The sequence below is a fragment of the Camelus ferus genome, chromosome 7, assembly GCF_009834535.1.
Source record: "Camelus ferus isolate YT-003-E chromosome 7, BCGSAC_Cfer_1.0, whole genome shotgun sequence".
Lineage (NCBI taxonomy): Eukaryota > Metazoa > Chordata > Mammalia > Artiodactyla > Camelidae > Camelus > Camelus ferus.
Genome location: NC_045702.1, coordinates 16,267,521 through 16,286,327, shown reverse-complemented (window position 1 = coordinate 16,286,327; position 18,807 = coordinate 16,267,521). Strand labels below are relative to the sequence as shown.

General features: G+C 47.1%; 1 protein-coding gene across 10 annotated transcripts in view; it reads left to right on the top strand.

Annotated features, from left to right (window-relative positions):
* Window positions 1-14,683, top strand: part of HIPK2 (homeodomain interacting protein kinase 2) — a 183,405-nt gene extending 168,722 nt beyond the window's left edge. For 8 of the 10 annotated variants that reach the window (XM_032483477.1, XM_032483473.1, XM_032483472.1 and 5 more), the window contains one exon: window positions 716-12,634. In XM_032483477.1, coding sequence (XP_032339368.1) covers window positions 716-1,189 — 474 coding nt within the window. In that variant the 3' untranslated portion in view covers window positions 1,190-12,634. Of the gene's footprint in view, window positions 1-715; window positions 12,635-13,982; window positions 14,155-14,576 lie in introns of those variants that run through there. The other 2 variants (XM_032483479.1, XR_004321301.1) reach the window with 2 other exon arrangements.
* Window positions 14,684-18,807: the final 4,124 nt, after the last annotated feature.

The window sequence follows — 18,807 nt, the reverse complement described above, 5'->3', positions numbered from 1 at the left end:
CAGGACCCCAAACCCAGAGAGAGGCGGAGGGTATGGAGAAGGTGGGTGGCGTTCAGCTGGAGTGTAACTGAGACAGAGTCTGCAGCCAGCGCTTGGCCCCTTGTGCAGAGGGTCACTCCGGCCTGAACTGCAAAGTGGACTCGGGGGCCTGTTTCCTTAGAAGCTCAGAGGTGAGGTAAGGGCGAGTTTGTGATGAGAAGCCTCTCGTCTGAAGCAGTGCCCCTCGGCTGTCTCCTGAGGCCTCATCATGACTTAGGTTCTCCGGATGAAAGAGGACGGGGTCATTTGTGCACATGACTTCCAACAGCAGAGCTCTGAGGGCCTGCGATTCAGGGAACAGGACTACGCGGTGAGAGAGAACGCAGGCGTCACTCAAAGAGGGGCTCCCTTTTGACATTTCACAGCTGCAGGACGTCCTTGTGAGACATACTGTCTACTGGCCCCTTCCCAGCTGGCTTTGTCTGTGTGTCACCAGCCCGGGGGACAGCGGGACATGGCATTCCTTCTCAGCCCAGGCTCGTTTGTACTTTCTGAGCACACAAGGGAGGCATCTTCTAGTGCTCCTGCTGCTTCTGGCCTCCTCCCCTCCTCCATCCCTCCTCCCCTCTCTCATCCTCTCTTCCTCCCCTCCTCCCCATCTCCTCTCTCCCTCCTCCTCCCCTTTCATGCATCCAGCCCCCCATGCAGCCCTCTCCTGGTGCTTTTCCTTCTCCAGGCTCAGCAGCACATGACCGCAGACCGCACCGGGAGCCACCGAAGGCAGCAGGCCTACATCACTCCCACAATGGCGCAGGCTCCGTACTCCTTCCCGCACAACAGCCCCAGCCACGGCACGGTGCACCCCCACCTGGCCGCCGCCGCCGCTGCCGCTGCCCACCTCCCCACCCAGCCCCACCTCTACACCTACACGGCGCCCACGGCCCTGGGCTCCACTGGCACCGTGGCCCACCTGGTGGCCTCCCAAGGCTCAGCGCGTCACACCGTGCAGCACACTGCCTACCCGGCCAGCATCGTCCACCAGGTCCCCGTGAGCATGGGCCCCCGGGTCCTGCCCTCGCCCACCATCCACCCGAGTCAGTATCCAGCCCAGTTTGCCCACCAGACCTACATCAGCGCCTCTCCAGCTTCCACCGTCTACACTGGATACCCACTGAGCCCCGCCAAGGTCAACCAGTACCCTTACATATAAACACTGGAAGGGGAGGGGAGGGGAGGGAGGATGGCCAGAGGGGAGGAAGGAGAGGAGAGGGACGAGGTGGGAGCTGGGCTTTTTGTGCCGCACATAAACAATGCAAACGGGGTAGGGGAGGGGCAGGGGGCAGGGGCGGGACACAAATGAAACTTGAACTAGGAAGTAGGAGGACTGAGAGCAGAGAAGAGAACATTTTAGGAAGGAAGGGGTTTAAGGAGGGGGGAAATCTATGCTTTTTATTTTAAAAAAAGAAAAAGGACAAAAAAGAAAACGTCAGTAACAGAAAACACAGCTCACGAACCCATTCTGCACCAAACTGGAAAGGAGAAGGAAAGAGTGACAGAAGATTCCAGAAGTAGGGGGGGCCTCGGTTTTTGAAGAACTTTATCTATGAACTTTTCAAAGATTATTTTCATTATGGCAGCAAGTGACATTTAAGAATTTGCTGTCGGGGACACCTGCTACGGAAATCCAATAGATTTTTAATGATTGAACGTAAGAATTAGGGATTTTTCCAGAACTCTAAAGAGTCAGCAGCCCTGTAGAAAGGTCAGGCCATGGCCTGAGGAGGCTGATACCGGGGGTGGGTCTGGGGTCGGCAAAACCGGGTTCTGACTCGCTTGCCAGGACCGATGGGGGTGCTGAAGGAGGACCCCGCGAGAAGGAGGAGCCCAGGAGAGGGTGCACTTTCTCTTTCTGAGCACTCTGGATGAATCCCTAAGCAATGATAGTCCTCAAGTGTCACTAATAATGTGTGTTGCAAACTTTAGCTTCTTTTCTTTTCTGAAGATTTCTCTTCTCTTTGGATCAGTCCCTCGTGACATAGCGTAGGGCTCACAGCTGTCGCCAACACCCCCGTAGACGTAGCCACCTGCACCTGATTGTTCTGCTTCGTGTTCTACCCTAAGAATACCAATAGACTATTCCTCAACGTACTTGCACAAACAAAAAGTGATCTAATGTAGGCATGTAACCCACGCGGTGGTCCAGGTGTGTGCACATGGGTGTGAGTGGGTGCTGCCCTCCTGCCCCCCCGGCACCCACCGCCCCCGGCTCTGCAGTCTCGGTTTTACATCGTTCCCTCCTAGTGCCTTACCGACCGATGGACGCGGTGTGAGGGTTTACTTCCACGGTACTCCAAGAAGCCGGCTGAGGCGAGTCACGTCATCTCGGCCCTTCTTCTGTGCTGTTGTAACATTTTACTCTGGTCTTTCCTTTTTTTTTTTTTTTTTTAATTTCTATTTTATTTCAATACCTTTTGTCTTTCCTGGGCTGTTTGCTAGCAGAGGGGGCCAGGGAGCTGGCAGGGGCTAGGAGAGCCCATGGACCTGAGATGTGGGAGATGGATGGTGGTGGGTAGATCTGACGATGGTGATGACTTCAGTTGACTGTGACTTTGGAGACAGAGCAAGAGAGACTCCCCACCCTTCACCCTCACCTATTTCTTCCCGGGGGACCAGCTCTGCCATTTGTGGGACCAGAGGTCCCATCTGTGTCTTAGGGGTGTTGGCCTCTCGCCAGGCAGCTGCCTCCTTCCTGATGTGGGAGGGGCCAAGGAGAGCCGCCTCCCGCCTCCAGGCCTGGCACAACCTTCCTGTGGTCGTCCGCAGGGTGGAGGGGAGACTTGGAGCCCGGCCCCCTGTTCTCAGACCCCCACTGCCCTCCACTCTCACAGCCCTGCCCTGCTCTCCTCCGGCTGCGCCGGCTGGGTTTTGCTCTCACAGCTCCTCCCTCTTAGACAACCACCACCCGTGGTTTGCTGCTGAATCCTTCCTCGCATTACCCAGACCTACCCAAGGCATGCCTCTGTTTTTGATTTTAGAGGGGTCTTGTGGGCAGAAAGCTGGAGGGAGGGACACGTGTGAGGGTAACCAGGTGGTGTTACACTGCACTTTGGAAAACACTCCCACGGGCAGTTAAGTTTCCAAGGAAATTTGCCCTTTGCCCTCTTTGCCCCTTTGATACATTCTGGAAATTTTCTCAGGCTTTGAACACTGGTTGGGGTCGGGGTGGAGGGGTTTCTCTGTCGATAGCAAATTACTCCTAAAGGCATGAATGTTGGGAGACCCTTAACTGGTCATAGATGGCGCTTTAAAGTGTGGTCCTAATCGTTTGATTCTTGATGCTGTGTCCTTAACAGACCCCAAAGCCAAGTTTCCAAAGTGCAAAGAGGTGGCTCCCAGTTTTGGACAGCAGTCCATCCTCACCCTCCCCCACTGTCCTTCCTCACTCTGTGGTCTCCTTTAACGATCTACTGTGAAAGGTATTTTATCGTAATATCCAAACCTAATTCAGTAACGAAGCCAAACCCTTACCTTAGCTCTTAGCTGTGAAATGTGAAATAACGCTGGAAATTTCCCCTTTCTAACCATAAATTCTACTTACCCTACAAAGAAATCAGTCCCCAGGTTGGAACCAGCTTAGTCCAGGCCTTAGGCTGGAAGGAAGGAAGGACACCATGAACACTGGAGGCGGGGCACCCTCGAGCAGACCCCCAGGTACCCAGCCGGGGAGCTGTTTGCGGCAGGACAGGTTGCTGCCCTCGTGGCGTCACGATCAGTACATCTTCTTCTGGAGATAAGGAAGTGCCATCGATCTGAGACAACACGAAAATGGCCCGTCCAGAGAGGGTAGGGGGTGTATAGCCTTTGGAGGACACACGAGCCAGGGTGCTCCCAGAGCCGCGCCAGCCTGGAGAATCATCTCTGTGCTGGCCTTTCGGCGTCCAGAGGGCAGCAGTGCCCAGTTACAGATGTCTCGGCTGCAGACGAGCCAGCATTTTTGCCTTATTGGGTAGCATCCTGGAACCCTTGTACAGTTCACTTCCAGCCCTTTCTAGGTCTGAGCTTTTACAGGAAAAGACAACATAGCCTTCCAGTTTAAAGAAGATTATTTTGTCTCCTTAAGTTGGAAGTTACTCTTTCACCTGACATTTTCTTTCCTTTTCTTCCAGATCAGGAATGAAGGTTCCATGCTGCTCATAAAGATAATATTATTGTACTAGTTATTTTGGTTATTACTGTTGTAATTACTATCATAATCATCATTTTGATACTTTAGTTGGGGTTTTAAGTGCACATTTATTCCAAGTATCTTTATGTTTTCTCTTTAATATTTAAATTTATTTTATTGTATCTGTGAGTATCTGAGTAGACAGGAGGGACATACAGATGTCCAGTTTTGTCAGACCAAAAAAAAAAAAAAAGGAAAGGAAAGATCCAGGAATTAGAAAAAAGCTATTGAGAAAGATCCAAGATCCATCACAGAACAAAAGTTTGAAGAAGAATCAAAGCCTTTATCTCTATACAGGCCAAACTGGGCTCTGGACAACGTGGTCTCACCAACAGTACTGTATTTTTGTAGATTCTCGGTGGCCGGAGGAAATCTGAGGAGGCATCTCATGGGCTGAACTTTTAAGCTGTGGTCCTCTCCCATCTGCCCTGCACTTGTGAAATCTGCTAACTAGATCCTGGGCCTCCCTCGCATCTGATATTTACTTGTCAATTGAAAAAAGCCCTTCTGGTCAGAGCTGACCCAGCCCTTTTCCCAGTGTCCCCTCTTCCCAGTGTCCCTTCTTTTCCCATCAGCACACTAGGAGTTTGACTTATATCCTTCAGTGAAGAGATAATTGTCCCCTTCTGGAAGCCACTGGAGACAGCTGATGGAAGGTGCCAGGCAGGTGGTACCTTCCCCTGGGAAATGATAGCCTCCTGTCCCCTCACTAACCACACTGCCCACTTCTTCAGTCCCCCCTTTCCCTCCCCCTGCCAACATCTTCTCAGCACACAATTCTAGAGACAAACTATCAAGTCAGAAAAAAAAGGTGGAGGGATGGTAGGAGACTAGAAGAACAGTGACAAAGTCCAGCAGCCCCTCAGACGTGGGCCACTGCCCCCCTGAAATTGTTGGCCAGCAGAGGGGTCCAGTGGGGCCTCCCAGCTATGCCCACTGGGCTCCGACTGTGCCCCTCAGGCACGGTGCTGCGTGATGGCTTTTTTAATCAGCTTGAGGGGCTCACACGCTGCCCACCAAACCCAGAAACTGCCAAGCCCCAGATGAAGGAAGGGTCAGAATGATGGGCTTCACTGAAGCCAACCAAGGGAGACACCAGGCAGTGCCCAGCCCACAGGAGCTCGGCAAACATGGGCGCCCTCCCCGAATCCCCACCTGCCTTCCTCTTCCAGCCCAAGCACATGACTGTGGGCTCAGAGCCTCAGGAAGAGACCCCAGTGCAAGAGGCCAGCCTCTGCGTGTGCTCCACAGCGCTTGCCCGAACTCCCACCCCATCCTGCAGTCTGAGTTTCAATAAAATGTCTGTCCCTAGGATCCAGCTCTCAAGTAGAGGAATGCTAACCTAGTCCTGATTTAGACCACAAATAACCTAGATCATCTGCTCTGAAATTGGCTCCATCTTTCTTTACTGAAGAAGCAGTGTGAAGGCTAAGAAGGGAAGCTTTAAAAGAACAGGTCAAGGAGAACTCGTAATTGGAGCCTTAGGAACCATAGGTCGATTTGCTTCTGCTCGGTGGGGTCTTACTGATCCATCTGGATGTTTACACCCGTGCCTCTGCATGTAGTGCCTCTTTCATGATGTTTTGGCTGTTTCCAAGGGAAGGGGTGAGCAGGCTGATGGGTGGGAGAGTCTGAGGCTCTTTGCCAATTAATACTGTGAAGTGGAGCATGTGGTTGATCGAATTCAGTGGGAAGAGAAGGGTTGGGGCAAACCGATGGTTGTCTCCTGGACTGTGTGTGTGTTCTGGCCTTACTGGCGGTGAGTGGTTGGCGGGCTGTGGGAGCCAGCTGGCCTTGTTCCCTTCACCCTGGAAGACTCAACCCGCCCAAACACCAGATTGTTGGAGGTAAGGAAGGGAAGGTGAGATTAGCCCAGCTGCTAACTGGCGGATTTCCCCTGACCAGATCTTTGGAATTGCAAACACTCATTTTTGAACAAGCTTGTGCTGGAGGATTTGGGTTGTGTGAGTGTGTGTGAGTGAGTGGAGCAGACTTTCTTGGAAACTGGAGGAAGGAGATGAGGAGGCTTAAGGAACTCTTGCTGATGGGCCGTGGTTGATGAAATGAGGTGCGTCGACGGGCTTGCCCCAGCTCTCATCCCGAGGTCTCTGGCGCTGCAGGCAGGGTGGGGCATGGGGCTCTTGCTGACCTGGTCAGTAGCTGCTAGGACAGAAAACAGAGAGAAGAGACTGGCTGGGTGCCCTCAAGCAGCAGGGAGGACTCAACAGAAAGGCCAGGCTTCTTCCACAGGCCTGGCCCTGGACTTCTCAGCGCCAGCACGAGCCGTTCTGCCACGAAACATTCCAGCCCCAAGGACCGTGCATGCTTCTCTCCCAGTCTCTGTCTTCTCTTCCTGGTGTGTCTTACAGATTTTAGATGGGGAAGCCTCAGAATTGAGCAGGCCAGAGCTGTCCTCACCAAATTGGAAAGGAAAGTGAAAGTGTTCCTTTCTTTAGCCAAAGAACCCTTCTCAAAGACACCCCAGCTATGGACAGAATGGCGTTCCTTTCTTTCTTCTCCGGGCAATAATGACTTCGTCACTGATGCGATCCCATCTGTCTTTCTCTTTCCTCTCTATCCTCACTTGTATTTTTTTTTTCTTTTGCATTTATTTCAAAACGGCTTATCTTGTAAGAGGAGCGGAGGTTAGTAACCCTAAATGCTGCTGCTGCTGTTGGGAACCTGGAGGCACTGCCCGGAGCTGTGGGCTTAACTAATCTCATGTTACCTCGGGTATGGACCAGAGCAGACCTGCCAGGAAGTGTGGCTGCGTCGGGGTTTAGGTGCGCGCGGGGGCCGGGCGCGGGTGTCTGTACTTTTCTGCTCTGATCCCTGGGACTCTCACTTCTCATCTCCACAGACTAGAGTCGGTAAAGAATTGGAGATGGCAAAATGACACTTAAATGCAGTAGAAACCTTTCCAAGGCTTCTGGCACCCTTTCCCACTACAGTGACCCAACCTGGGAGAGGTTTCCCGCATCATTCTTGCAGCTTCTAGAAGTTCCAGAGAGCCAGCTCCCAGCCAGTGCTTCTCCCGAGACTCCAAGAGAGTTTCCAGGGCAGTGACCCTCCTGCAGGGCACCCCTGCTCAGGGTACCTGTACCAGAAGGGAGCTGCCTGATGCCCCAGCTTGCCTCCCGCCAGCCTTTGAGAGCCCCTAATCTCAGACCCTTGCAGCAGAACATTATGTTGTCTCTCTTATTGGCTAAAACTTGACGTGTCCCTCAGGTGGGTCACAGCCAACATTTGCTGAACGCTTTCAATACCCCAGGCTCAGACCCAGCCTTCTGTGAGCGTGACCTCACGTAACCCTCACAGCCACCCCATTAACAACACCCGCCACTTACAACACCCCCATTTACAGAGGAGGGCGCTGATGAGAAAGCTGACACTCTAAGAAAGCTTGTGTTAAAGGAGAGAAAATACAATGGTGGCCCGAGATCCCCAAGTTTCTACTGAAATTTTTTGTCAATCAGACCTTTACGGAGATATGCTTTTGTTTCAACCATTTTAATAATCCTCAGTGAGTGGCCTCGTATTTCTAATGAACTATTTAATGATGCTCCCATTTTCTGTGTGCCAGACACTGTGCTGAAAATCACTCATGTTTATCCTGTTTCATTTAGTCTTCACAACAACCCTATGAAATCTGCATTAGTGGTCCCTTTACAGATGGGGCAGCTGGCTTGGGGAGCTGGTGACCTGCCCAGAGTCACACAGCTAGTAGGGGAGCCGGGCCTTGAACCTGCACCTGCCCAGCTCCAGAATGGTGCTCACAGGTGCCAGCCTCGGCTGTCTCCTCGGCGTCTGTGTGCAGAAAAGCCTTGAAGGAACGTGGCCCCATGCCACCCCTGCCCTGTGCGTGGAACTCAGCAGAAGGTCTGTGTGAAGAGGGATTCCCGAATTGGATCCAAGCAGCAGGGGCAGAATCAGTTTGACTTTTAGAGAAAATCTTAGGGGAGTTTCTTTTGAGTCATAGTGGAGTTCATTTTCGATTCCTTTCCAGTGTACCAACTAGCTTTCGTAGTGCTGCTGCTACAACAAACTCTTATCAGAGTGAAGGGGAAAAAAAAGTGTTGTTTTTTTCCTTCTTTTAAAAAAAAATAATTTTTTTCTTGCTTATAGTTAATTCTAGAAAAGGCAATACTAAAGGTATATATTTTTTTCAAAATGCTATTTTTTACTGCACTGATAAATATCATGACAACTCTGGTCTCTGTAAGCGATCCACTCTTCAGCTCTGGGTAGAACCAGATGCGGGATTCACACCAAATTTGTAAATACCATGTGTGGGTCTAGTGTCCAGGAACTGTTTTCTTTGTGTAAAAAAAAAGAAAAGAAAAAAAAAAGGAGAAAGACAAGATGGCTTTTAGAAAGAGGAACAAAAGGTTTTCTTTTGAGATAAACTTCTCAAAGAAATGGAGGGCAACCATTGTTTCAACTGAGAAAAACCAGCCAACTTTGAGGTTATAAGGAAGGAGAGTCTCTTGCCGAGGTATGAGATGAATAGTAATACAGAAGCATTTTTATTTTGGTCGAAAGGGGGCAAGAATTTAGAAATGCTTTAGGATTAGATTTTTAATCTTTTAGAAAACAATTACCGTTTGTCACGAAGCATCTCCTCAGTTGTTTGGGGTGGAGTTTCATTTCTTTTTTATTTTAAAAACTTCTTTATTGACTGGCTCCGGGCTTGTTTGCCTCAATTCTTAGGTAGTTTACACAAGTTCTAGAATCTTCTAGAACTTTAATTCCAATGTAAGCAAACCCAACTAATCAGATTCAGAGATCCTGGTTGGTTTGCATAGGTCTTCTGGAATTCTGACAGAACACCTGAAGGTTTTTTTAAAAGAAGGTTTTAGATACATTATCTTACACAAACTGTGACCTGATGGCAATAATTACCTCAAACGTGGGCATTCATCCTGGTTTTAGCCTTTTTTGAAATCAGCCAGCTTGATCTTGGGATTTAAAAGACTATGAATTCTGTGTGGGTTGAAAATAATGATTAATGCATACCCTGGTCCTTGTTGCTTAGGTGAACTCTGAAAATAGCTAATCTTCACAACAAAAATTAAACCAAGGAAGAGATTATTCTTTGTGTTTTGTAATCAAATGTGATTTTCAAGTGCATATGTTAAGTATATATGTTTTTAGCCACTGTAAAATGCTGTTAGCCTTCTAAGATATCGAGAGAGTCACATTTTAAAATTCATAAACTAAATAATTGACTGTGGATACTTAAGCATATATCTGGCTACGTTTTATAGTTAAAGTGTTTTATAGTTTACATTTCAACTGGTACTTTTAAAAGAAAGTTTCTGTTTATAACTGACATCTTTCAAACCCCAGCAATCACCTCTTCAGTAGGAGGCCATGTTCCCCCACAGCAGGTGTGTTCCACCCATCCTGTTGTGTAGCCTAACATGAGCATTTCCCTCTGCATTACTGGTTTCCATGTGAACGCGAGAGAATGTGAAAGGATTTCCAGGTCTAATGGGACAGGGTGAGCCCACAGCCCAGGCCAGATTCAGAGATCTCATGCCATGTTGTATCCACACTGATCTTCAAGGCCTTCTCTTTGACATCTTGGAAGAGGCAGAGAGAACAGATCCCTGGTTTGCCGATCTTTGTCTTGATGTGAATGTTTACCTTATTCACCGGTCCACTGACTTCCAGTCACCAGGCAGTGGGAGACACTGGGATGCAGGTGGCCCCAACGGTGCAGCTGCTAGTTCTGGGCCCCCAGCGATATGTTGATGGGTGTTTTGCAGGGAAAGTCACACACCCCTGTGCCCGTATTTATTGGTCAGCTTTTCCAAATACCTGCTGTCATTTATTGCTTTTTCCCTTTAAAACAAAGTAAGTGTAAAAGGATGGGTTTACTTTTTACTCTTTGTCAAACTTCAGTTTGAAGCCTTGGTCAGCAGGAGGCGGGACCTAGATTGTTTCCTAGAGATTCTTAGTGCTGGTGAGCCGGAACAGGGGGCTGGGGACTGAGGGGCACGGGGGAGGGGCAGACCCATCCAAGTGGAGATGATGATTGAGAGGGGGCCCATCGTCCTGCAGGAACAGCCTGGAAGGTGCCAGTGTCCCTAAGAGTTTTGGTTAATTTCTTTTCTCTTGTGCCACAGCCTTAGTGCAGAGGACCTGCTGTGAGCTAAAGGGCATCCCTTTAGCAGATAACACCTCGAAAACTGCAAAACACTTGGAACCAGGCAGGGAACTGGTGGTTGTTCTCAATGCACTTGCTTTTTCCCTGTGAACTCTGTTGGTAGTATGTTCTTATTACAGTTTTGTTGTTAGAATCATCATTGTAAAATCTTTTGCTTTTTGCCCCTCCTAATTCTACTCCTACTTTCTTCTGTTTGTTTGGTTTCTTTTTTCCTGTGTTTTAATTAACCAAATGAATTTTATGTCCTTGTCTTTGGGGCTTAATCATAAAAATAGAGGCATAGAAATTGGCTTTATTTTTTTTTTTTTAGTAAATAGAATAGGGCTCTGCCTTCGCTCTCTAGTTCCATTTAGCGAGTCTCCACACGAGCCTCCTAGTGCTGCCGCCCCCTTCCTGTGTTGGGTCACTGTCTCCATGGCCACCTTGGCCTCCACCTTGCTGTCACCACCGCCCCACACCCAGGCACCCAGGACCCCTAGGAAGCTCTCAAGAACCAGAAAGAAGGACCCATTTATCCCTGTGAGTGGTGGTCTTGCCTCCCTGTTCGATATTGGTTGAAGGGGTGATGGATTTATTGTGATTATGATTATGATTATTTTAATAGTTTGGCTCAGGTTATAAGGAAGAACTTGGGAATTGGAACGTGACTTGACCATGCGCATCCTTTGTAGCTTTCTGTGACTTCTGAATGGATCCTAAAGCGGCCCCACCCCACCCCCGACCCCCGCCTCCCTTCCTGCAGGTACTCCTGTTGGCCGCCTCCACGCTGCCTGGTTTCTCCCCACCGTCTCACTCTCCCTTACACGTCTCACCCTTCCGCTGTTGTGTTACCGCTCCCTGAAAACTTCCTTCTGTGGCTTTTCCAGGGCACAATCATTTCCGGTCTCCAAAGCATCTCCTCATCCTCTTTGTGTGCATTTTTTTAACCAAATGAAGCAGGCCAGGAAATCATACTTTGGGGCAGCAGAATTTCTAGTCTAGTAGAATCACTGTATAGATGTAGCTGTTGATATATATGTTTGTGTATATATATATCAAACCAAATTTCTGATAGGAGAAGTATAGCTTTACGGATGAGGGGGAAGAGGAACTTTCAGAAGTCGGAGTCAGCATGGGCGTCTCAGACGGGCCCGGGATGGCCCGGGCTGCACCTTCGCTCCTGCACAGCGGAGGCAGGTGGCCCTGAAGGGTACCACTGCTCTCTCTGGGTCCCCAGCATAGATGAGTGAGAGGGGCAACACATCAGAATGACTGGAATTTTCCATTCCGTTTTGCTTTGACCACATGTATTGAGCTGCAGCCTCTGATATATCACATTTCCAAATATGGTATCCATTAGGATGGGAAGAGAACGGATCTGTTGAAATGTTTACCTTTCAACAGCCCGTGAATTCAGGACACTCTGGACAGAAAGACTCACTCCCCAGAATGAGAACAGGGAACAGGAGACCCGGTGAGACTCGGTCACCGGTCTGAGGAACGTGGCCCCTCCCCGGGTCATCTCGCCCAGATCTTTCTCTGCCAGGTCATCTCAGCTCAACTACCCTATGGAAGCCCTGGTCTGTTGTGTTCCTTCACTGTATGGTTTCTGTAATAAAAAGTGTTAATCCATGTTAATCTTTGTGAAAATTATTGCGTGCAACAGTATTTTCTCGTGTACCTCTTTTTCCTATGTGAATTGTCCTCTTTTCTTTTTTTATTTATAAATGTCTACTTTTTTTTTTAAAGACAAACCAATGTGTTGTAGGCCTATATGTAACCTATTCCTTAGTCTCATATTATAGGTATGTTATAAGAATGGATATTTTACTTGGCTTTAGAATGTTTTACAAGAAAAATAATTCTTAACTGATCAAGTCCTTGCTACTAAAATGCTTGTGTTTTTCATCATGACGTCGTGTGCTTCTAAATTAATGATCATTTTCGTTGTAGAAAAATGGAGTGAATTTATATTAGTCTTGGAAACTAATAATAGCATTGTAAATTTATGAGATGATTTTAACAGAAAAAAATTATAGAAGAATATAGTTATTTTAATTGTAATATTACTAACTGTAGGGTGAGAAGGGGGGGGTCCCATTGTGGTGAACTATGTTATAGCTTGTTACTCACAGTTTCTTTTTGATCATTTTTTCGGTCTCTGAGGTGAAACGACTTATTAATTAAAATTTGTAAACTCACATATGCATATTGTATATGTGTAGAAATGTAATCACACTTTGTCTTGGAATTACATTAAACTGTTTGGAATCACTGTACACTCGGCCTGGCACACTTATTTATTCTAGAACCAGACCAGTTCTAAGACTGAAGAGGTTATTGTTACAAGCAACCTCTTTTGTAAGTCATTTATGTACAGCGACATCTGAGGCCTAAGGTTTTGCTGTTGTCTGCTGTCCTGAGAGTTTCCCGACGTGCATCCGGATGTGGGCTTGGGGCGAGGCCACCCTCTGCACCCAGGCCCTGCCCTCTCACCAGACTTCAGTTCCTAGCTCACTGGCCTCATCACCAGGGCCTCCGCAGGACTGCCCCCTGGAGCTCTCCCACCCTGCCCTGGCCCTCACCATGAGAAACTCCTATCCTCCTTCCTTCCAGCACTTTAAAAAAAATTTTTTTTGTGTGGTAAAATGCACATGACATAAAATTGACCATTCTAACCTCTTTAAACTGTACATTTAGTCGCATTAATTACATTCACAGTGTTGTGCAAACATCACCACTAGCTATTTCTAGAACTTTCATCATCCCCTACAGAAGGTCTGTACCCATGAAACAAAAACTCCCACCTACACCCCCCCACCCCTCGCTTGGCAACCATCCTTCTATTTTCTCTGAATTTGCCTTTTCTAGCTACCTCACGTGAGTGGAATCATACAATATTTGCCCTTCTAATGGTCTGGCTTAATTCACTCAATGTTTGCAAGGTTCATCTATGTTCTAGCATGTGTCAGAACTCCCTTCCTTTTGAAGACTGAGTTAACATTCTACACCACATTTCGGTTATCCATTAATCTGTTGGATAAGTGAGTTGTTTCTATCTTTTGGCTCTTGTGAACGATGCCGCTGTGGACATTGGTGTGTAAGTATCTGAGTCCCGGCTTGCAGTTCTTTGGGATGTATACCTAGAAGTAAACTCGCTGAATTATACAGTAATTCTTAACCTTTTTGAGGAACCGCCAACATTTCACACAGCGGCTGCACCATTTTACACTCCCAGCAACTCCAGTTTCCTCACCTGTGATCTCTCAGCCTGGCTTCTGCGGCCTCAGGACTGTGCAGGTTCCTGGGCCTCCATTTTCTCTGCCCCCTGCTCTCAGCAGGTCCCCAGCCCGCCGCAACTCCACCCACTTTCTCCCCTGTACCCGCAGCTCCCTGCTACACCCACTCCCTGGGGATCGATTCGCCTGTCTGGAACCCCGGACCGCAGGCAGCCTTCTGCGCATGCCCAGCCAGAGGGCCTCGTGTGGCTGATTGGAGACTTCACCACGCTCTCCATCCCCTACCCCTTGCTCCCCGGAATAACCCAGAGAAGTCAGGCCCCTGCCAGCTCCCTCAGCCCCACCCCCTCCCACAAGCCTGTCTGCCTCCCTTGTCTTTCTCCCTCAGCCTCAGGGGAAGAAGGGCCCTGCGCCTACCCGGTTCCTTCATCTCTCCAGAGCTCGCTCGTGTCAAGCATCCGCTCCCGGCTTCAGATCTTCCTGTTTTCCTCACACCTCTGCCCTTGGAGAACCAGCCTGGGTCAGCTCTCCGGTAGGCTCGCCCTCACTCTCCGCTCGAGGTGAGTGTCCTCTGTCGAGGTTCCCAACTCCTTGTGCGTAATTCTCATCAGGCCATACTGTCAACGTTTCTTTCCTGATTTTCCTTCCCCCACAAAACCCTTACAGGTAAAGATGTGGTTTTCATCTCTATTTCTACGGCATCTATTGCTCTACCAGGCACAGAATAGAAAGTCAAAAGTGTTTGGCTAAATGAACAGACTACTCAGCCCATTTTCCTTGTCCAATCAACCCACCTTCCCACCCTCCAAATTCCATGTCTCCCAGAATCCAGGTAATACCAACAAAACCTTAAATGCAGCCAAGATTAAACCCAACTCAACCAAAGTTCGAGTTCCATAAAAATCCATGCAAAATATTTTGACAGAACTTCAGAACTCTTCCAACATACTTTTTTTTTTTTTTTTTTTTTTTTTTTTTTTAGAAATTCACTGCCAGGGATCACAGCCCATGGATATGGGACGAGACCCATACACCAATGGGATAAGAGTGTGCCGACAGGGGAAAGCAGTGTAGCTGGGTTTAAGGATCTCAGCACCAGTGTCTCTGGAAAATTACTGAAATCTGAAGTGAAAAGACAGACTTACTGCTGTCAATACGTTCCTCCAAGCATATTCAATACTGCAGAAATTGAAAAAAAAAATTCTTTGCTTGAACTGATAATAAACAGGAAGAATTCTAGACACCCATAACAAGTACTATTTCCCAGCAAGGAGCCCCTAGAGGAGGGTCAGGCCGACAGGTGGATGATGCCCTCACCCAGCAGCCAGCTGGGGACTTTGTCCACTGGGGTTTCAACTTTTGAGGGAGATGTTCCCATATCACCAAGCTCTCCTTGCTTTGGGGGTGCATTGCTGGTGGGTGGAGGTCATGCCCAAAAGCCTGTTTTAAACAGCCAGGTGTACTACATTTTTTTTTTTTTTTTGCAAGAGTCTGACTTACATGTTTTCTAACTCCTCCCTGGAATAGCTAGGCTTAAGCAAATATCAAATAAGTGTAAAAGCAGAGCATAACCTAAGAGCAAAGTGTAACCGTAGCACTGATGGAGTGGGTGTCCTCTTGATCTCTTAACTGTTCAGTCCCTCCTTTCTGCCGGTACTCAGTAAAGGAGACTTAGACCCTCCCTCCCCACCTGGTACAGGTTATGTCTAACATGGACCGTGCAAACTTCTTCTAACAGATCTTCCTTAGAAGATCTATTTTCCTTACACCGACTGGCACTGCTTGAGGACCGAAAAAACCCACTGTTCAGCAACATCCCTAATCCTCACTCTACAGGGAAGAAACAGGCAGGAGCCAGATCGTCCTCCAGTTTTGTGAGACTGAAACTGTGTGATGATTAGTCAAATGCATTCCAACTGCCTCCATTAGTCAAGGTCGTTTTCACACTTGCATGTCCTCCAAGCAGCACGGAGCCTGAACAATAAGATGTTGGCCTGAGTTGTTTTCTAGGAACTTGGAGTCTCAGTTGTGTCTAGTTCAGTGTAGCGGGTTAAGGCTGGATAGGACCGCCCACCCTCCAACTGAGCATGCGCAGGGCTGGTAGCTTAGTGACGCCTGCGCAGAACAACATTCCGCGCCTCTTTCCAATCACCTTTTCCCGCGTGCCCCACGCCTCACACCGCCCTGCTGCTTTATTTCTCATCCCATAAAGACCCTGAGCTCCTTGCCTTCGGGGAAGCGGGCTTGAGATTTGAGGTTTGTTCTCTCAGCCTCTCTCAGCTGCCTCGGAAGAAACCCTCTATGCCGCAAACTTCGGCGTCTCAGCGGTTTGGCTCGCTGTGTGCAAAGCCGGTTCGGTAACAAGACCGTCTAATTCTCATTTTTACGTGCTTGCTTTACACGTGCTGATCTACAGAGATACCCCCTTCTACTGAGACACTGCATTTGACAGCTTGTACAACAACACTGGAGTGCAGGTACGCTTGTAGAGAACCACTTGATACGTGCTTCCGTGTCGTTTTGTGTTCTGTTTAGATGTCTTCTCACGTCTTATTGCAGTGGCTCTCTCAGACTCCGTTGCAAACTAAGTCCATGGACCGGGCTGCTGTTAAGAGAACAAATTAGCCATTGGTGGATAAAAGGCCAGAACCAGAAGGAAAAAGTGGATTCTTAGAGGATGTTCTTCTAAGGGGGAAAAGAGTGCCCTAGGTCTTGAGACAGCACAGGCCAGTGAGGTGGTAGGAGAGAAGAGAGTATCCCTAGGAGGGTGATTCAGAGCATGGCATTGGGCTCAGCCGTATTAGGGTTCAATTCCAGGCTCTGTTGTTGATGATTGTAAAAGCTGGGAAAGCACTTCACCTCTCAAACCTCAGTTTTCCTATCTGTAAAATGGGGGGGGGGGGGGGAGAAAGCCACATGTGGAAAAGACTGGTTGGGTATTCCCCAAAGCCATTTCTTCTTCTTGCTGGGCGCATAGCTAGATTATATTTCCTAGCTTTCTTTACAGATAAATATGGCCAGACCTGATCCCTAAAAAAACTCAAACTTCTATCCACACCCTCCCTTCAATTTCTGGCCAGATGTGGAAGGGCTGATGAAGGACTCTGAGGGCTTAGAACACAGTGGGGCCACCAAATGGAAGGAGCCCAAGTCACTGACTGATTTCATGGCCTCCTAATGAAACCATACTGTATGAAACCACAAAGAGTAAGAAAGAAATCTTTTCATTGTATTTAAGCCACTGAATTTTTAGGATCATTTGTTATAGCAATCAGCCCATCCTGATTAATGTAGACATTGATGTCTGAAAGTGAAGTAGTGCTGTAGCAAACATCCCAAATAAAATACATTGGCTTAGCAGCTGGACAGAGAAGGAAATTGATTTCAGGAGCTGGAAAGATGGTGGCCCATGTTACACTTGAATAAAACATTGGCTACACATACAATGAAAAACCCTGACCGGTCTACCAAAAACTCCAGAGCTAACAAGTCAGTCTGGTAAGATTACAGGATAAAAGGTCAACAATGTACAAAAATCGATTCCATTTCTTTTTTATATGTACACAATTTTTAAAGGTTACATTCCATTTACAGTTATTACGAAATACTGGCTCCATTCCTCATGTTGTACAATACATCCATGCAGCCTGTCTCACACCCAGTAGTTTGTAGCTCCCACTCACCCACCACTATACTGCCCCTCCCCTCCTCTTCCCACTGGCAACCACTAGTTTGATCTCTGTATCTGTGAGTCTGCTTCTTTTCTGTTATATTCACTGGTTTGTTGCATCTTTTCAATTCCACATATAAATGAGATCATACAGTATTTGTCTTTCTCTGTCTGACTTTTTTCATTTAGCATGATACCCTTCAAGTCCATTCACGTTGCTGCAAATGGAAAAAGTTCATTTTTTATAGATGAGTAGTATTTCATTGTATTTACATACAGCGTCTCTATTCAGTCTTCTGTTGATGGACACTTAGGTTGCAAACTTGGCAGTTGTAAATAATGCTGCTATGAACATTGGGGTGCACGTATCTTTTTGAATTAGTGTTTTTGGTTTTTGGGGATCTATACCCAGGAAAGGAATTGCTGGGTCATGGTAGTTCTATTTTTAGTTTTTTGAGAAACCTCCATACTGTTTTCCACAGTGGCTGCATTAATTTACATTCCCACCAACAGTGTACGAGGGTTCCTTTTCTCTGCATTTTCACCGATGTTTGTTATTTGTGTTCTTTTTGATGATGGCCATTCTGACAGGTGTGAGGTGATATCTCATTGTGGGTTTGACTTGCATTTCCAGTGATGATGAGCCATGTTGAGCATCTTTTCATGTGCCTGTTGACCGTCTGCATTTCCTCTTTGGAGAAATATCTATTCAGTTCTTCTTGTTTTTTTAATCAGGTTGTTTGGGGTTTTTTTAACATTGAGTTGTATGAGCTGTTTATATGTGTTAGGTGTTAATCCTTTATTGGTCATATCACTTGCAAATATTTTTGTCCCATTCAGTAGGTTGTCTTTTGGTTGTTGATGGTTTTCTTTGCTGTGCAAAAGCTTTTGAGTTTAATTAGATCCCATTTGTTTATTTTTGCTTTTATTTCCTTTCCTTTAGGAGATGGATCCAAAAAAAATATAGCTGAGATTTGTGTCAAAGGCTGTTCTGCTCCTTTGGCGTTTTTCCTCTAGGAATTTTTTAGTATCCAGTCTTATATGTAGGTTTTTAATTGACCATAAGTGGCTGGGTTTATTTCTGGGCTCTCTATTCTGTTGCATTGATCTGTGTGTCTGTTTTTACGCTAATACCAAACTCTTTTGATTACTGTAGCTTTGTAGTATAGTCTGAGGTCAGAGAGCATGATTTCTCCGGCTCTGTTCTTCTTTCTCAAGATTGTTTTGGCTATCTGAGTTCTTTTGTGTTTCCATACAAATTTATAAATTATTTGTTCTAGTTCTGTGAAAAATACTGTTGGTGTTTTGATAGGGATTGCACTGAATCTGTAGATTGCCTTGGGTAGTGTGGTGATTTTAAGAATATTGATTCTTTATACTAGCAACAAGTGGAATATGACATTTTAAAAAATTATATTAGCATGAAAAAGAAAAATATTTAAGAATAAACTTAATAAAATTTATACAAAAACTCTACCCTTAAAACTTGTAAAGTGTTACTGAAATTTTTAAAAACTTAAATGACAAGATCTACCTACCCTTG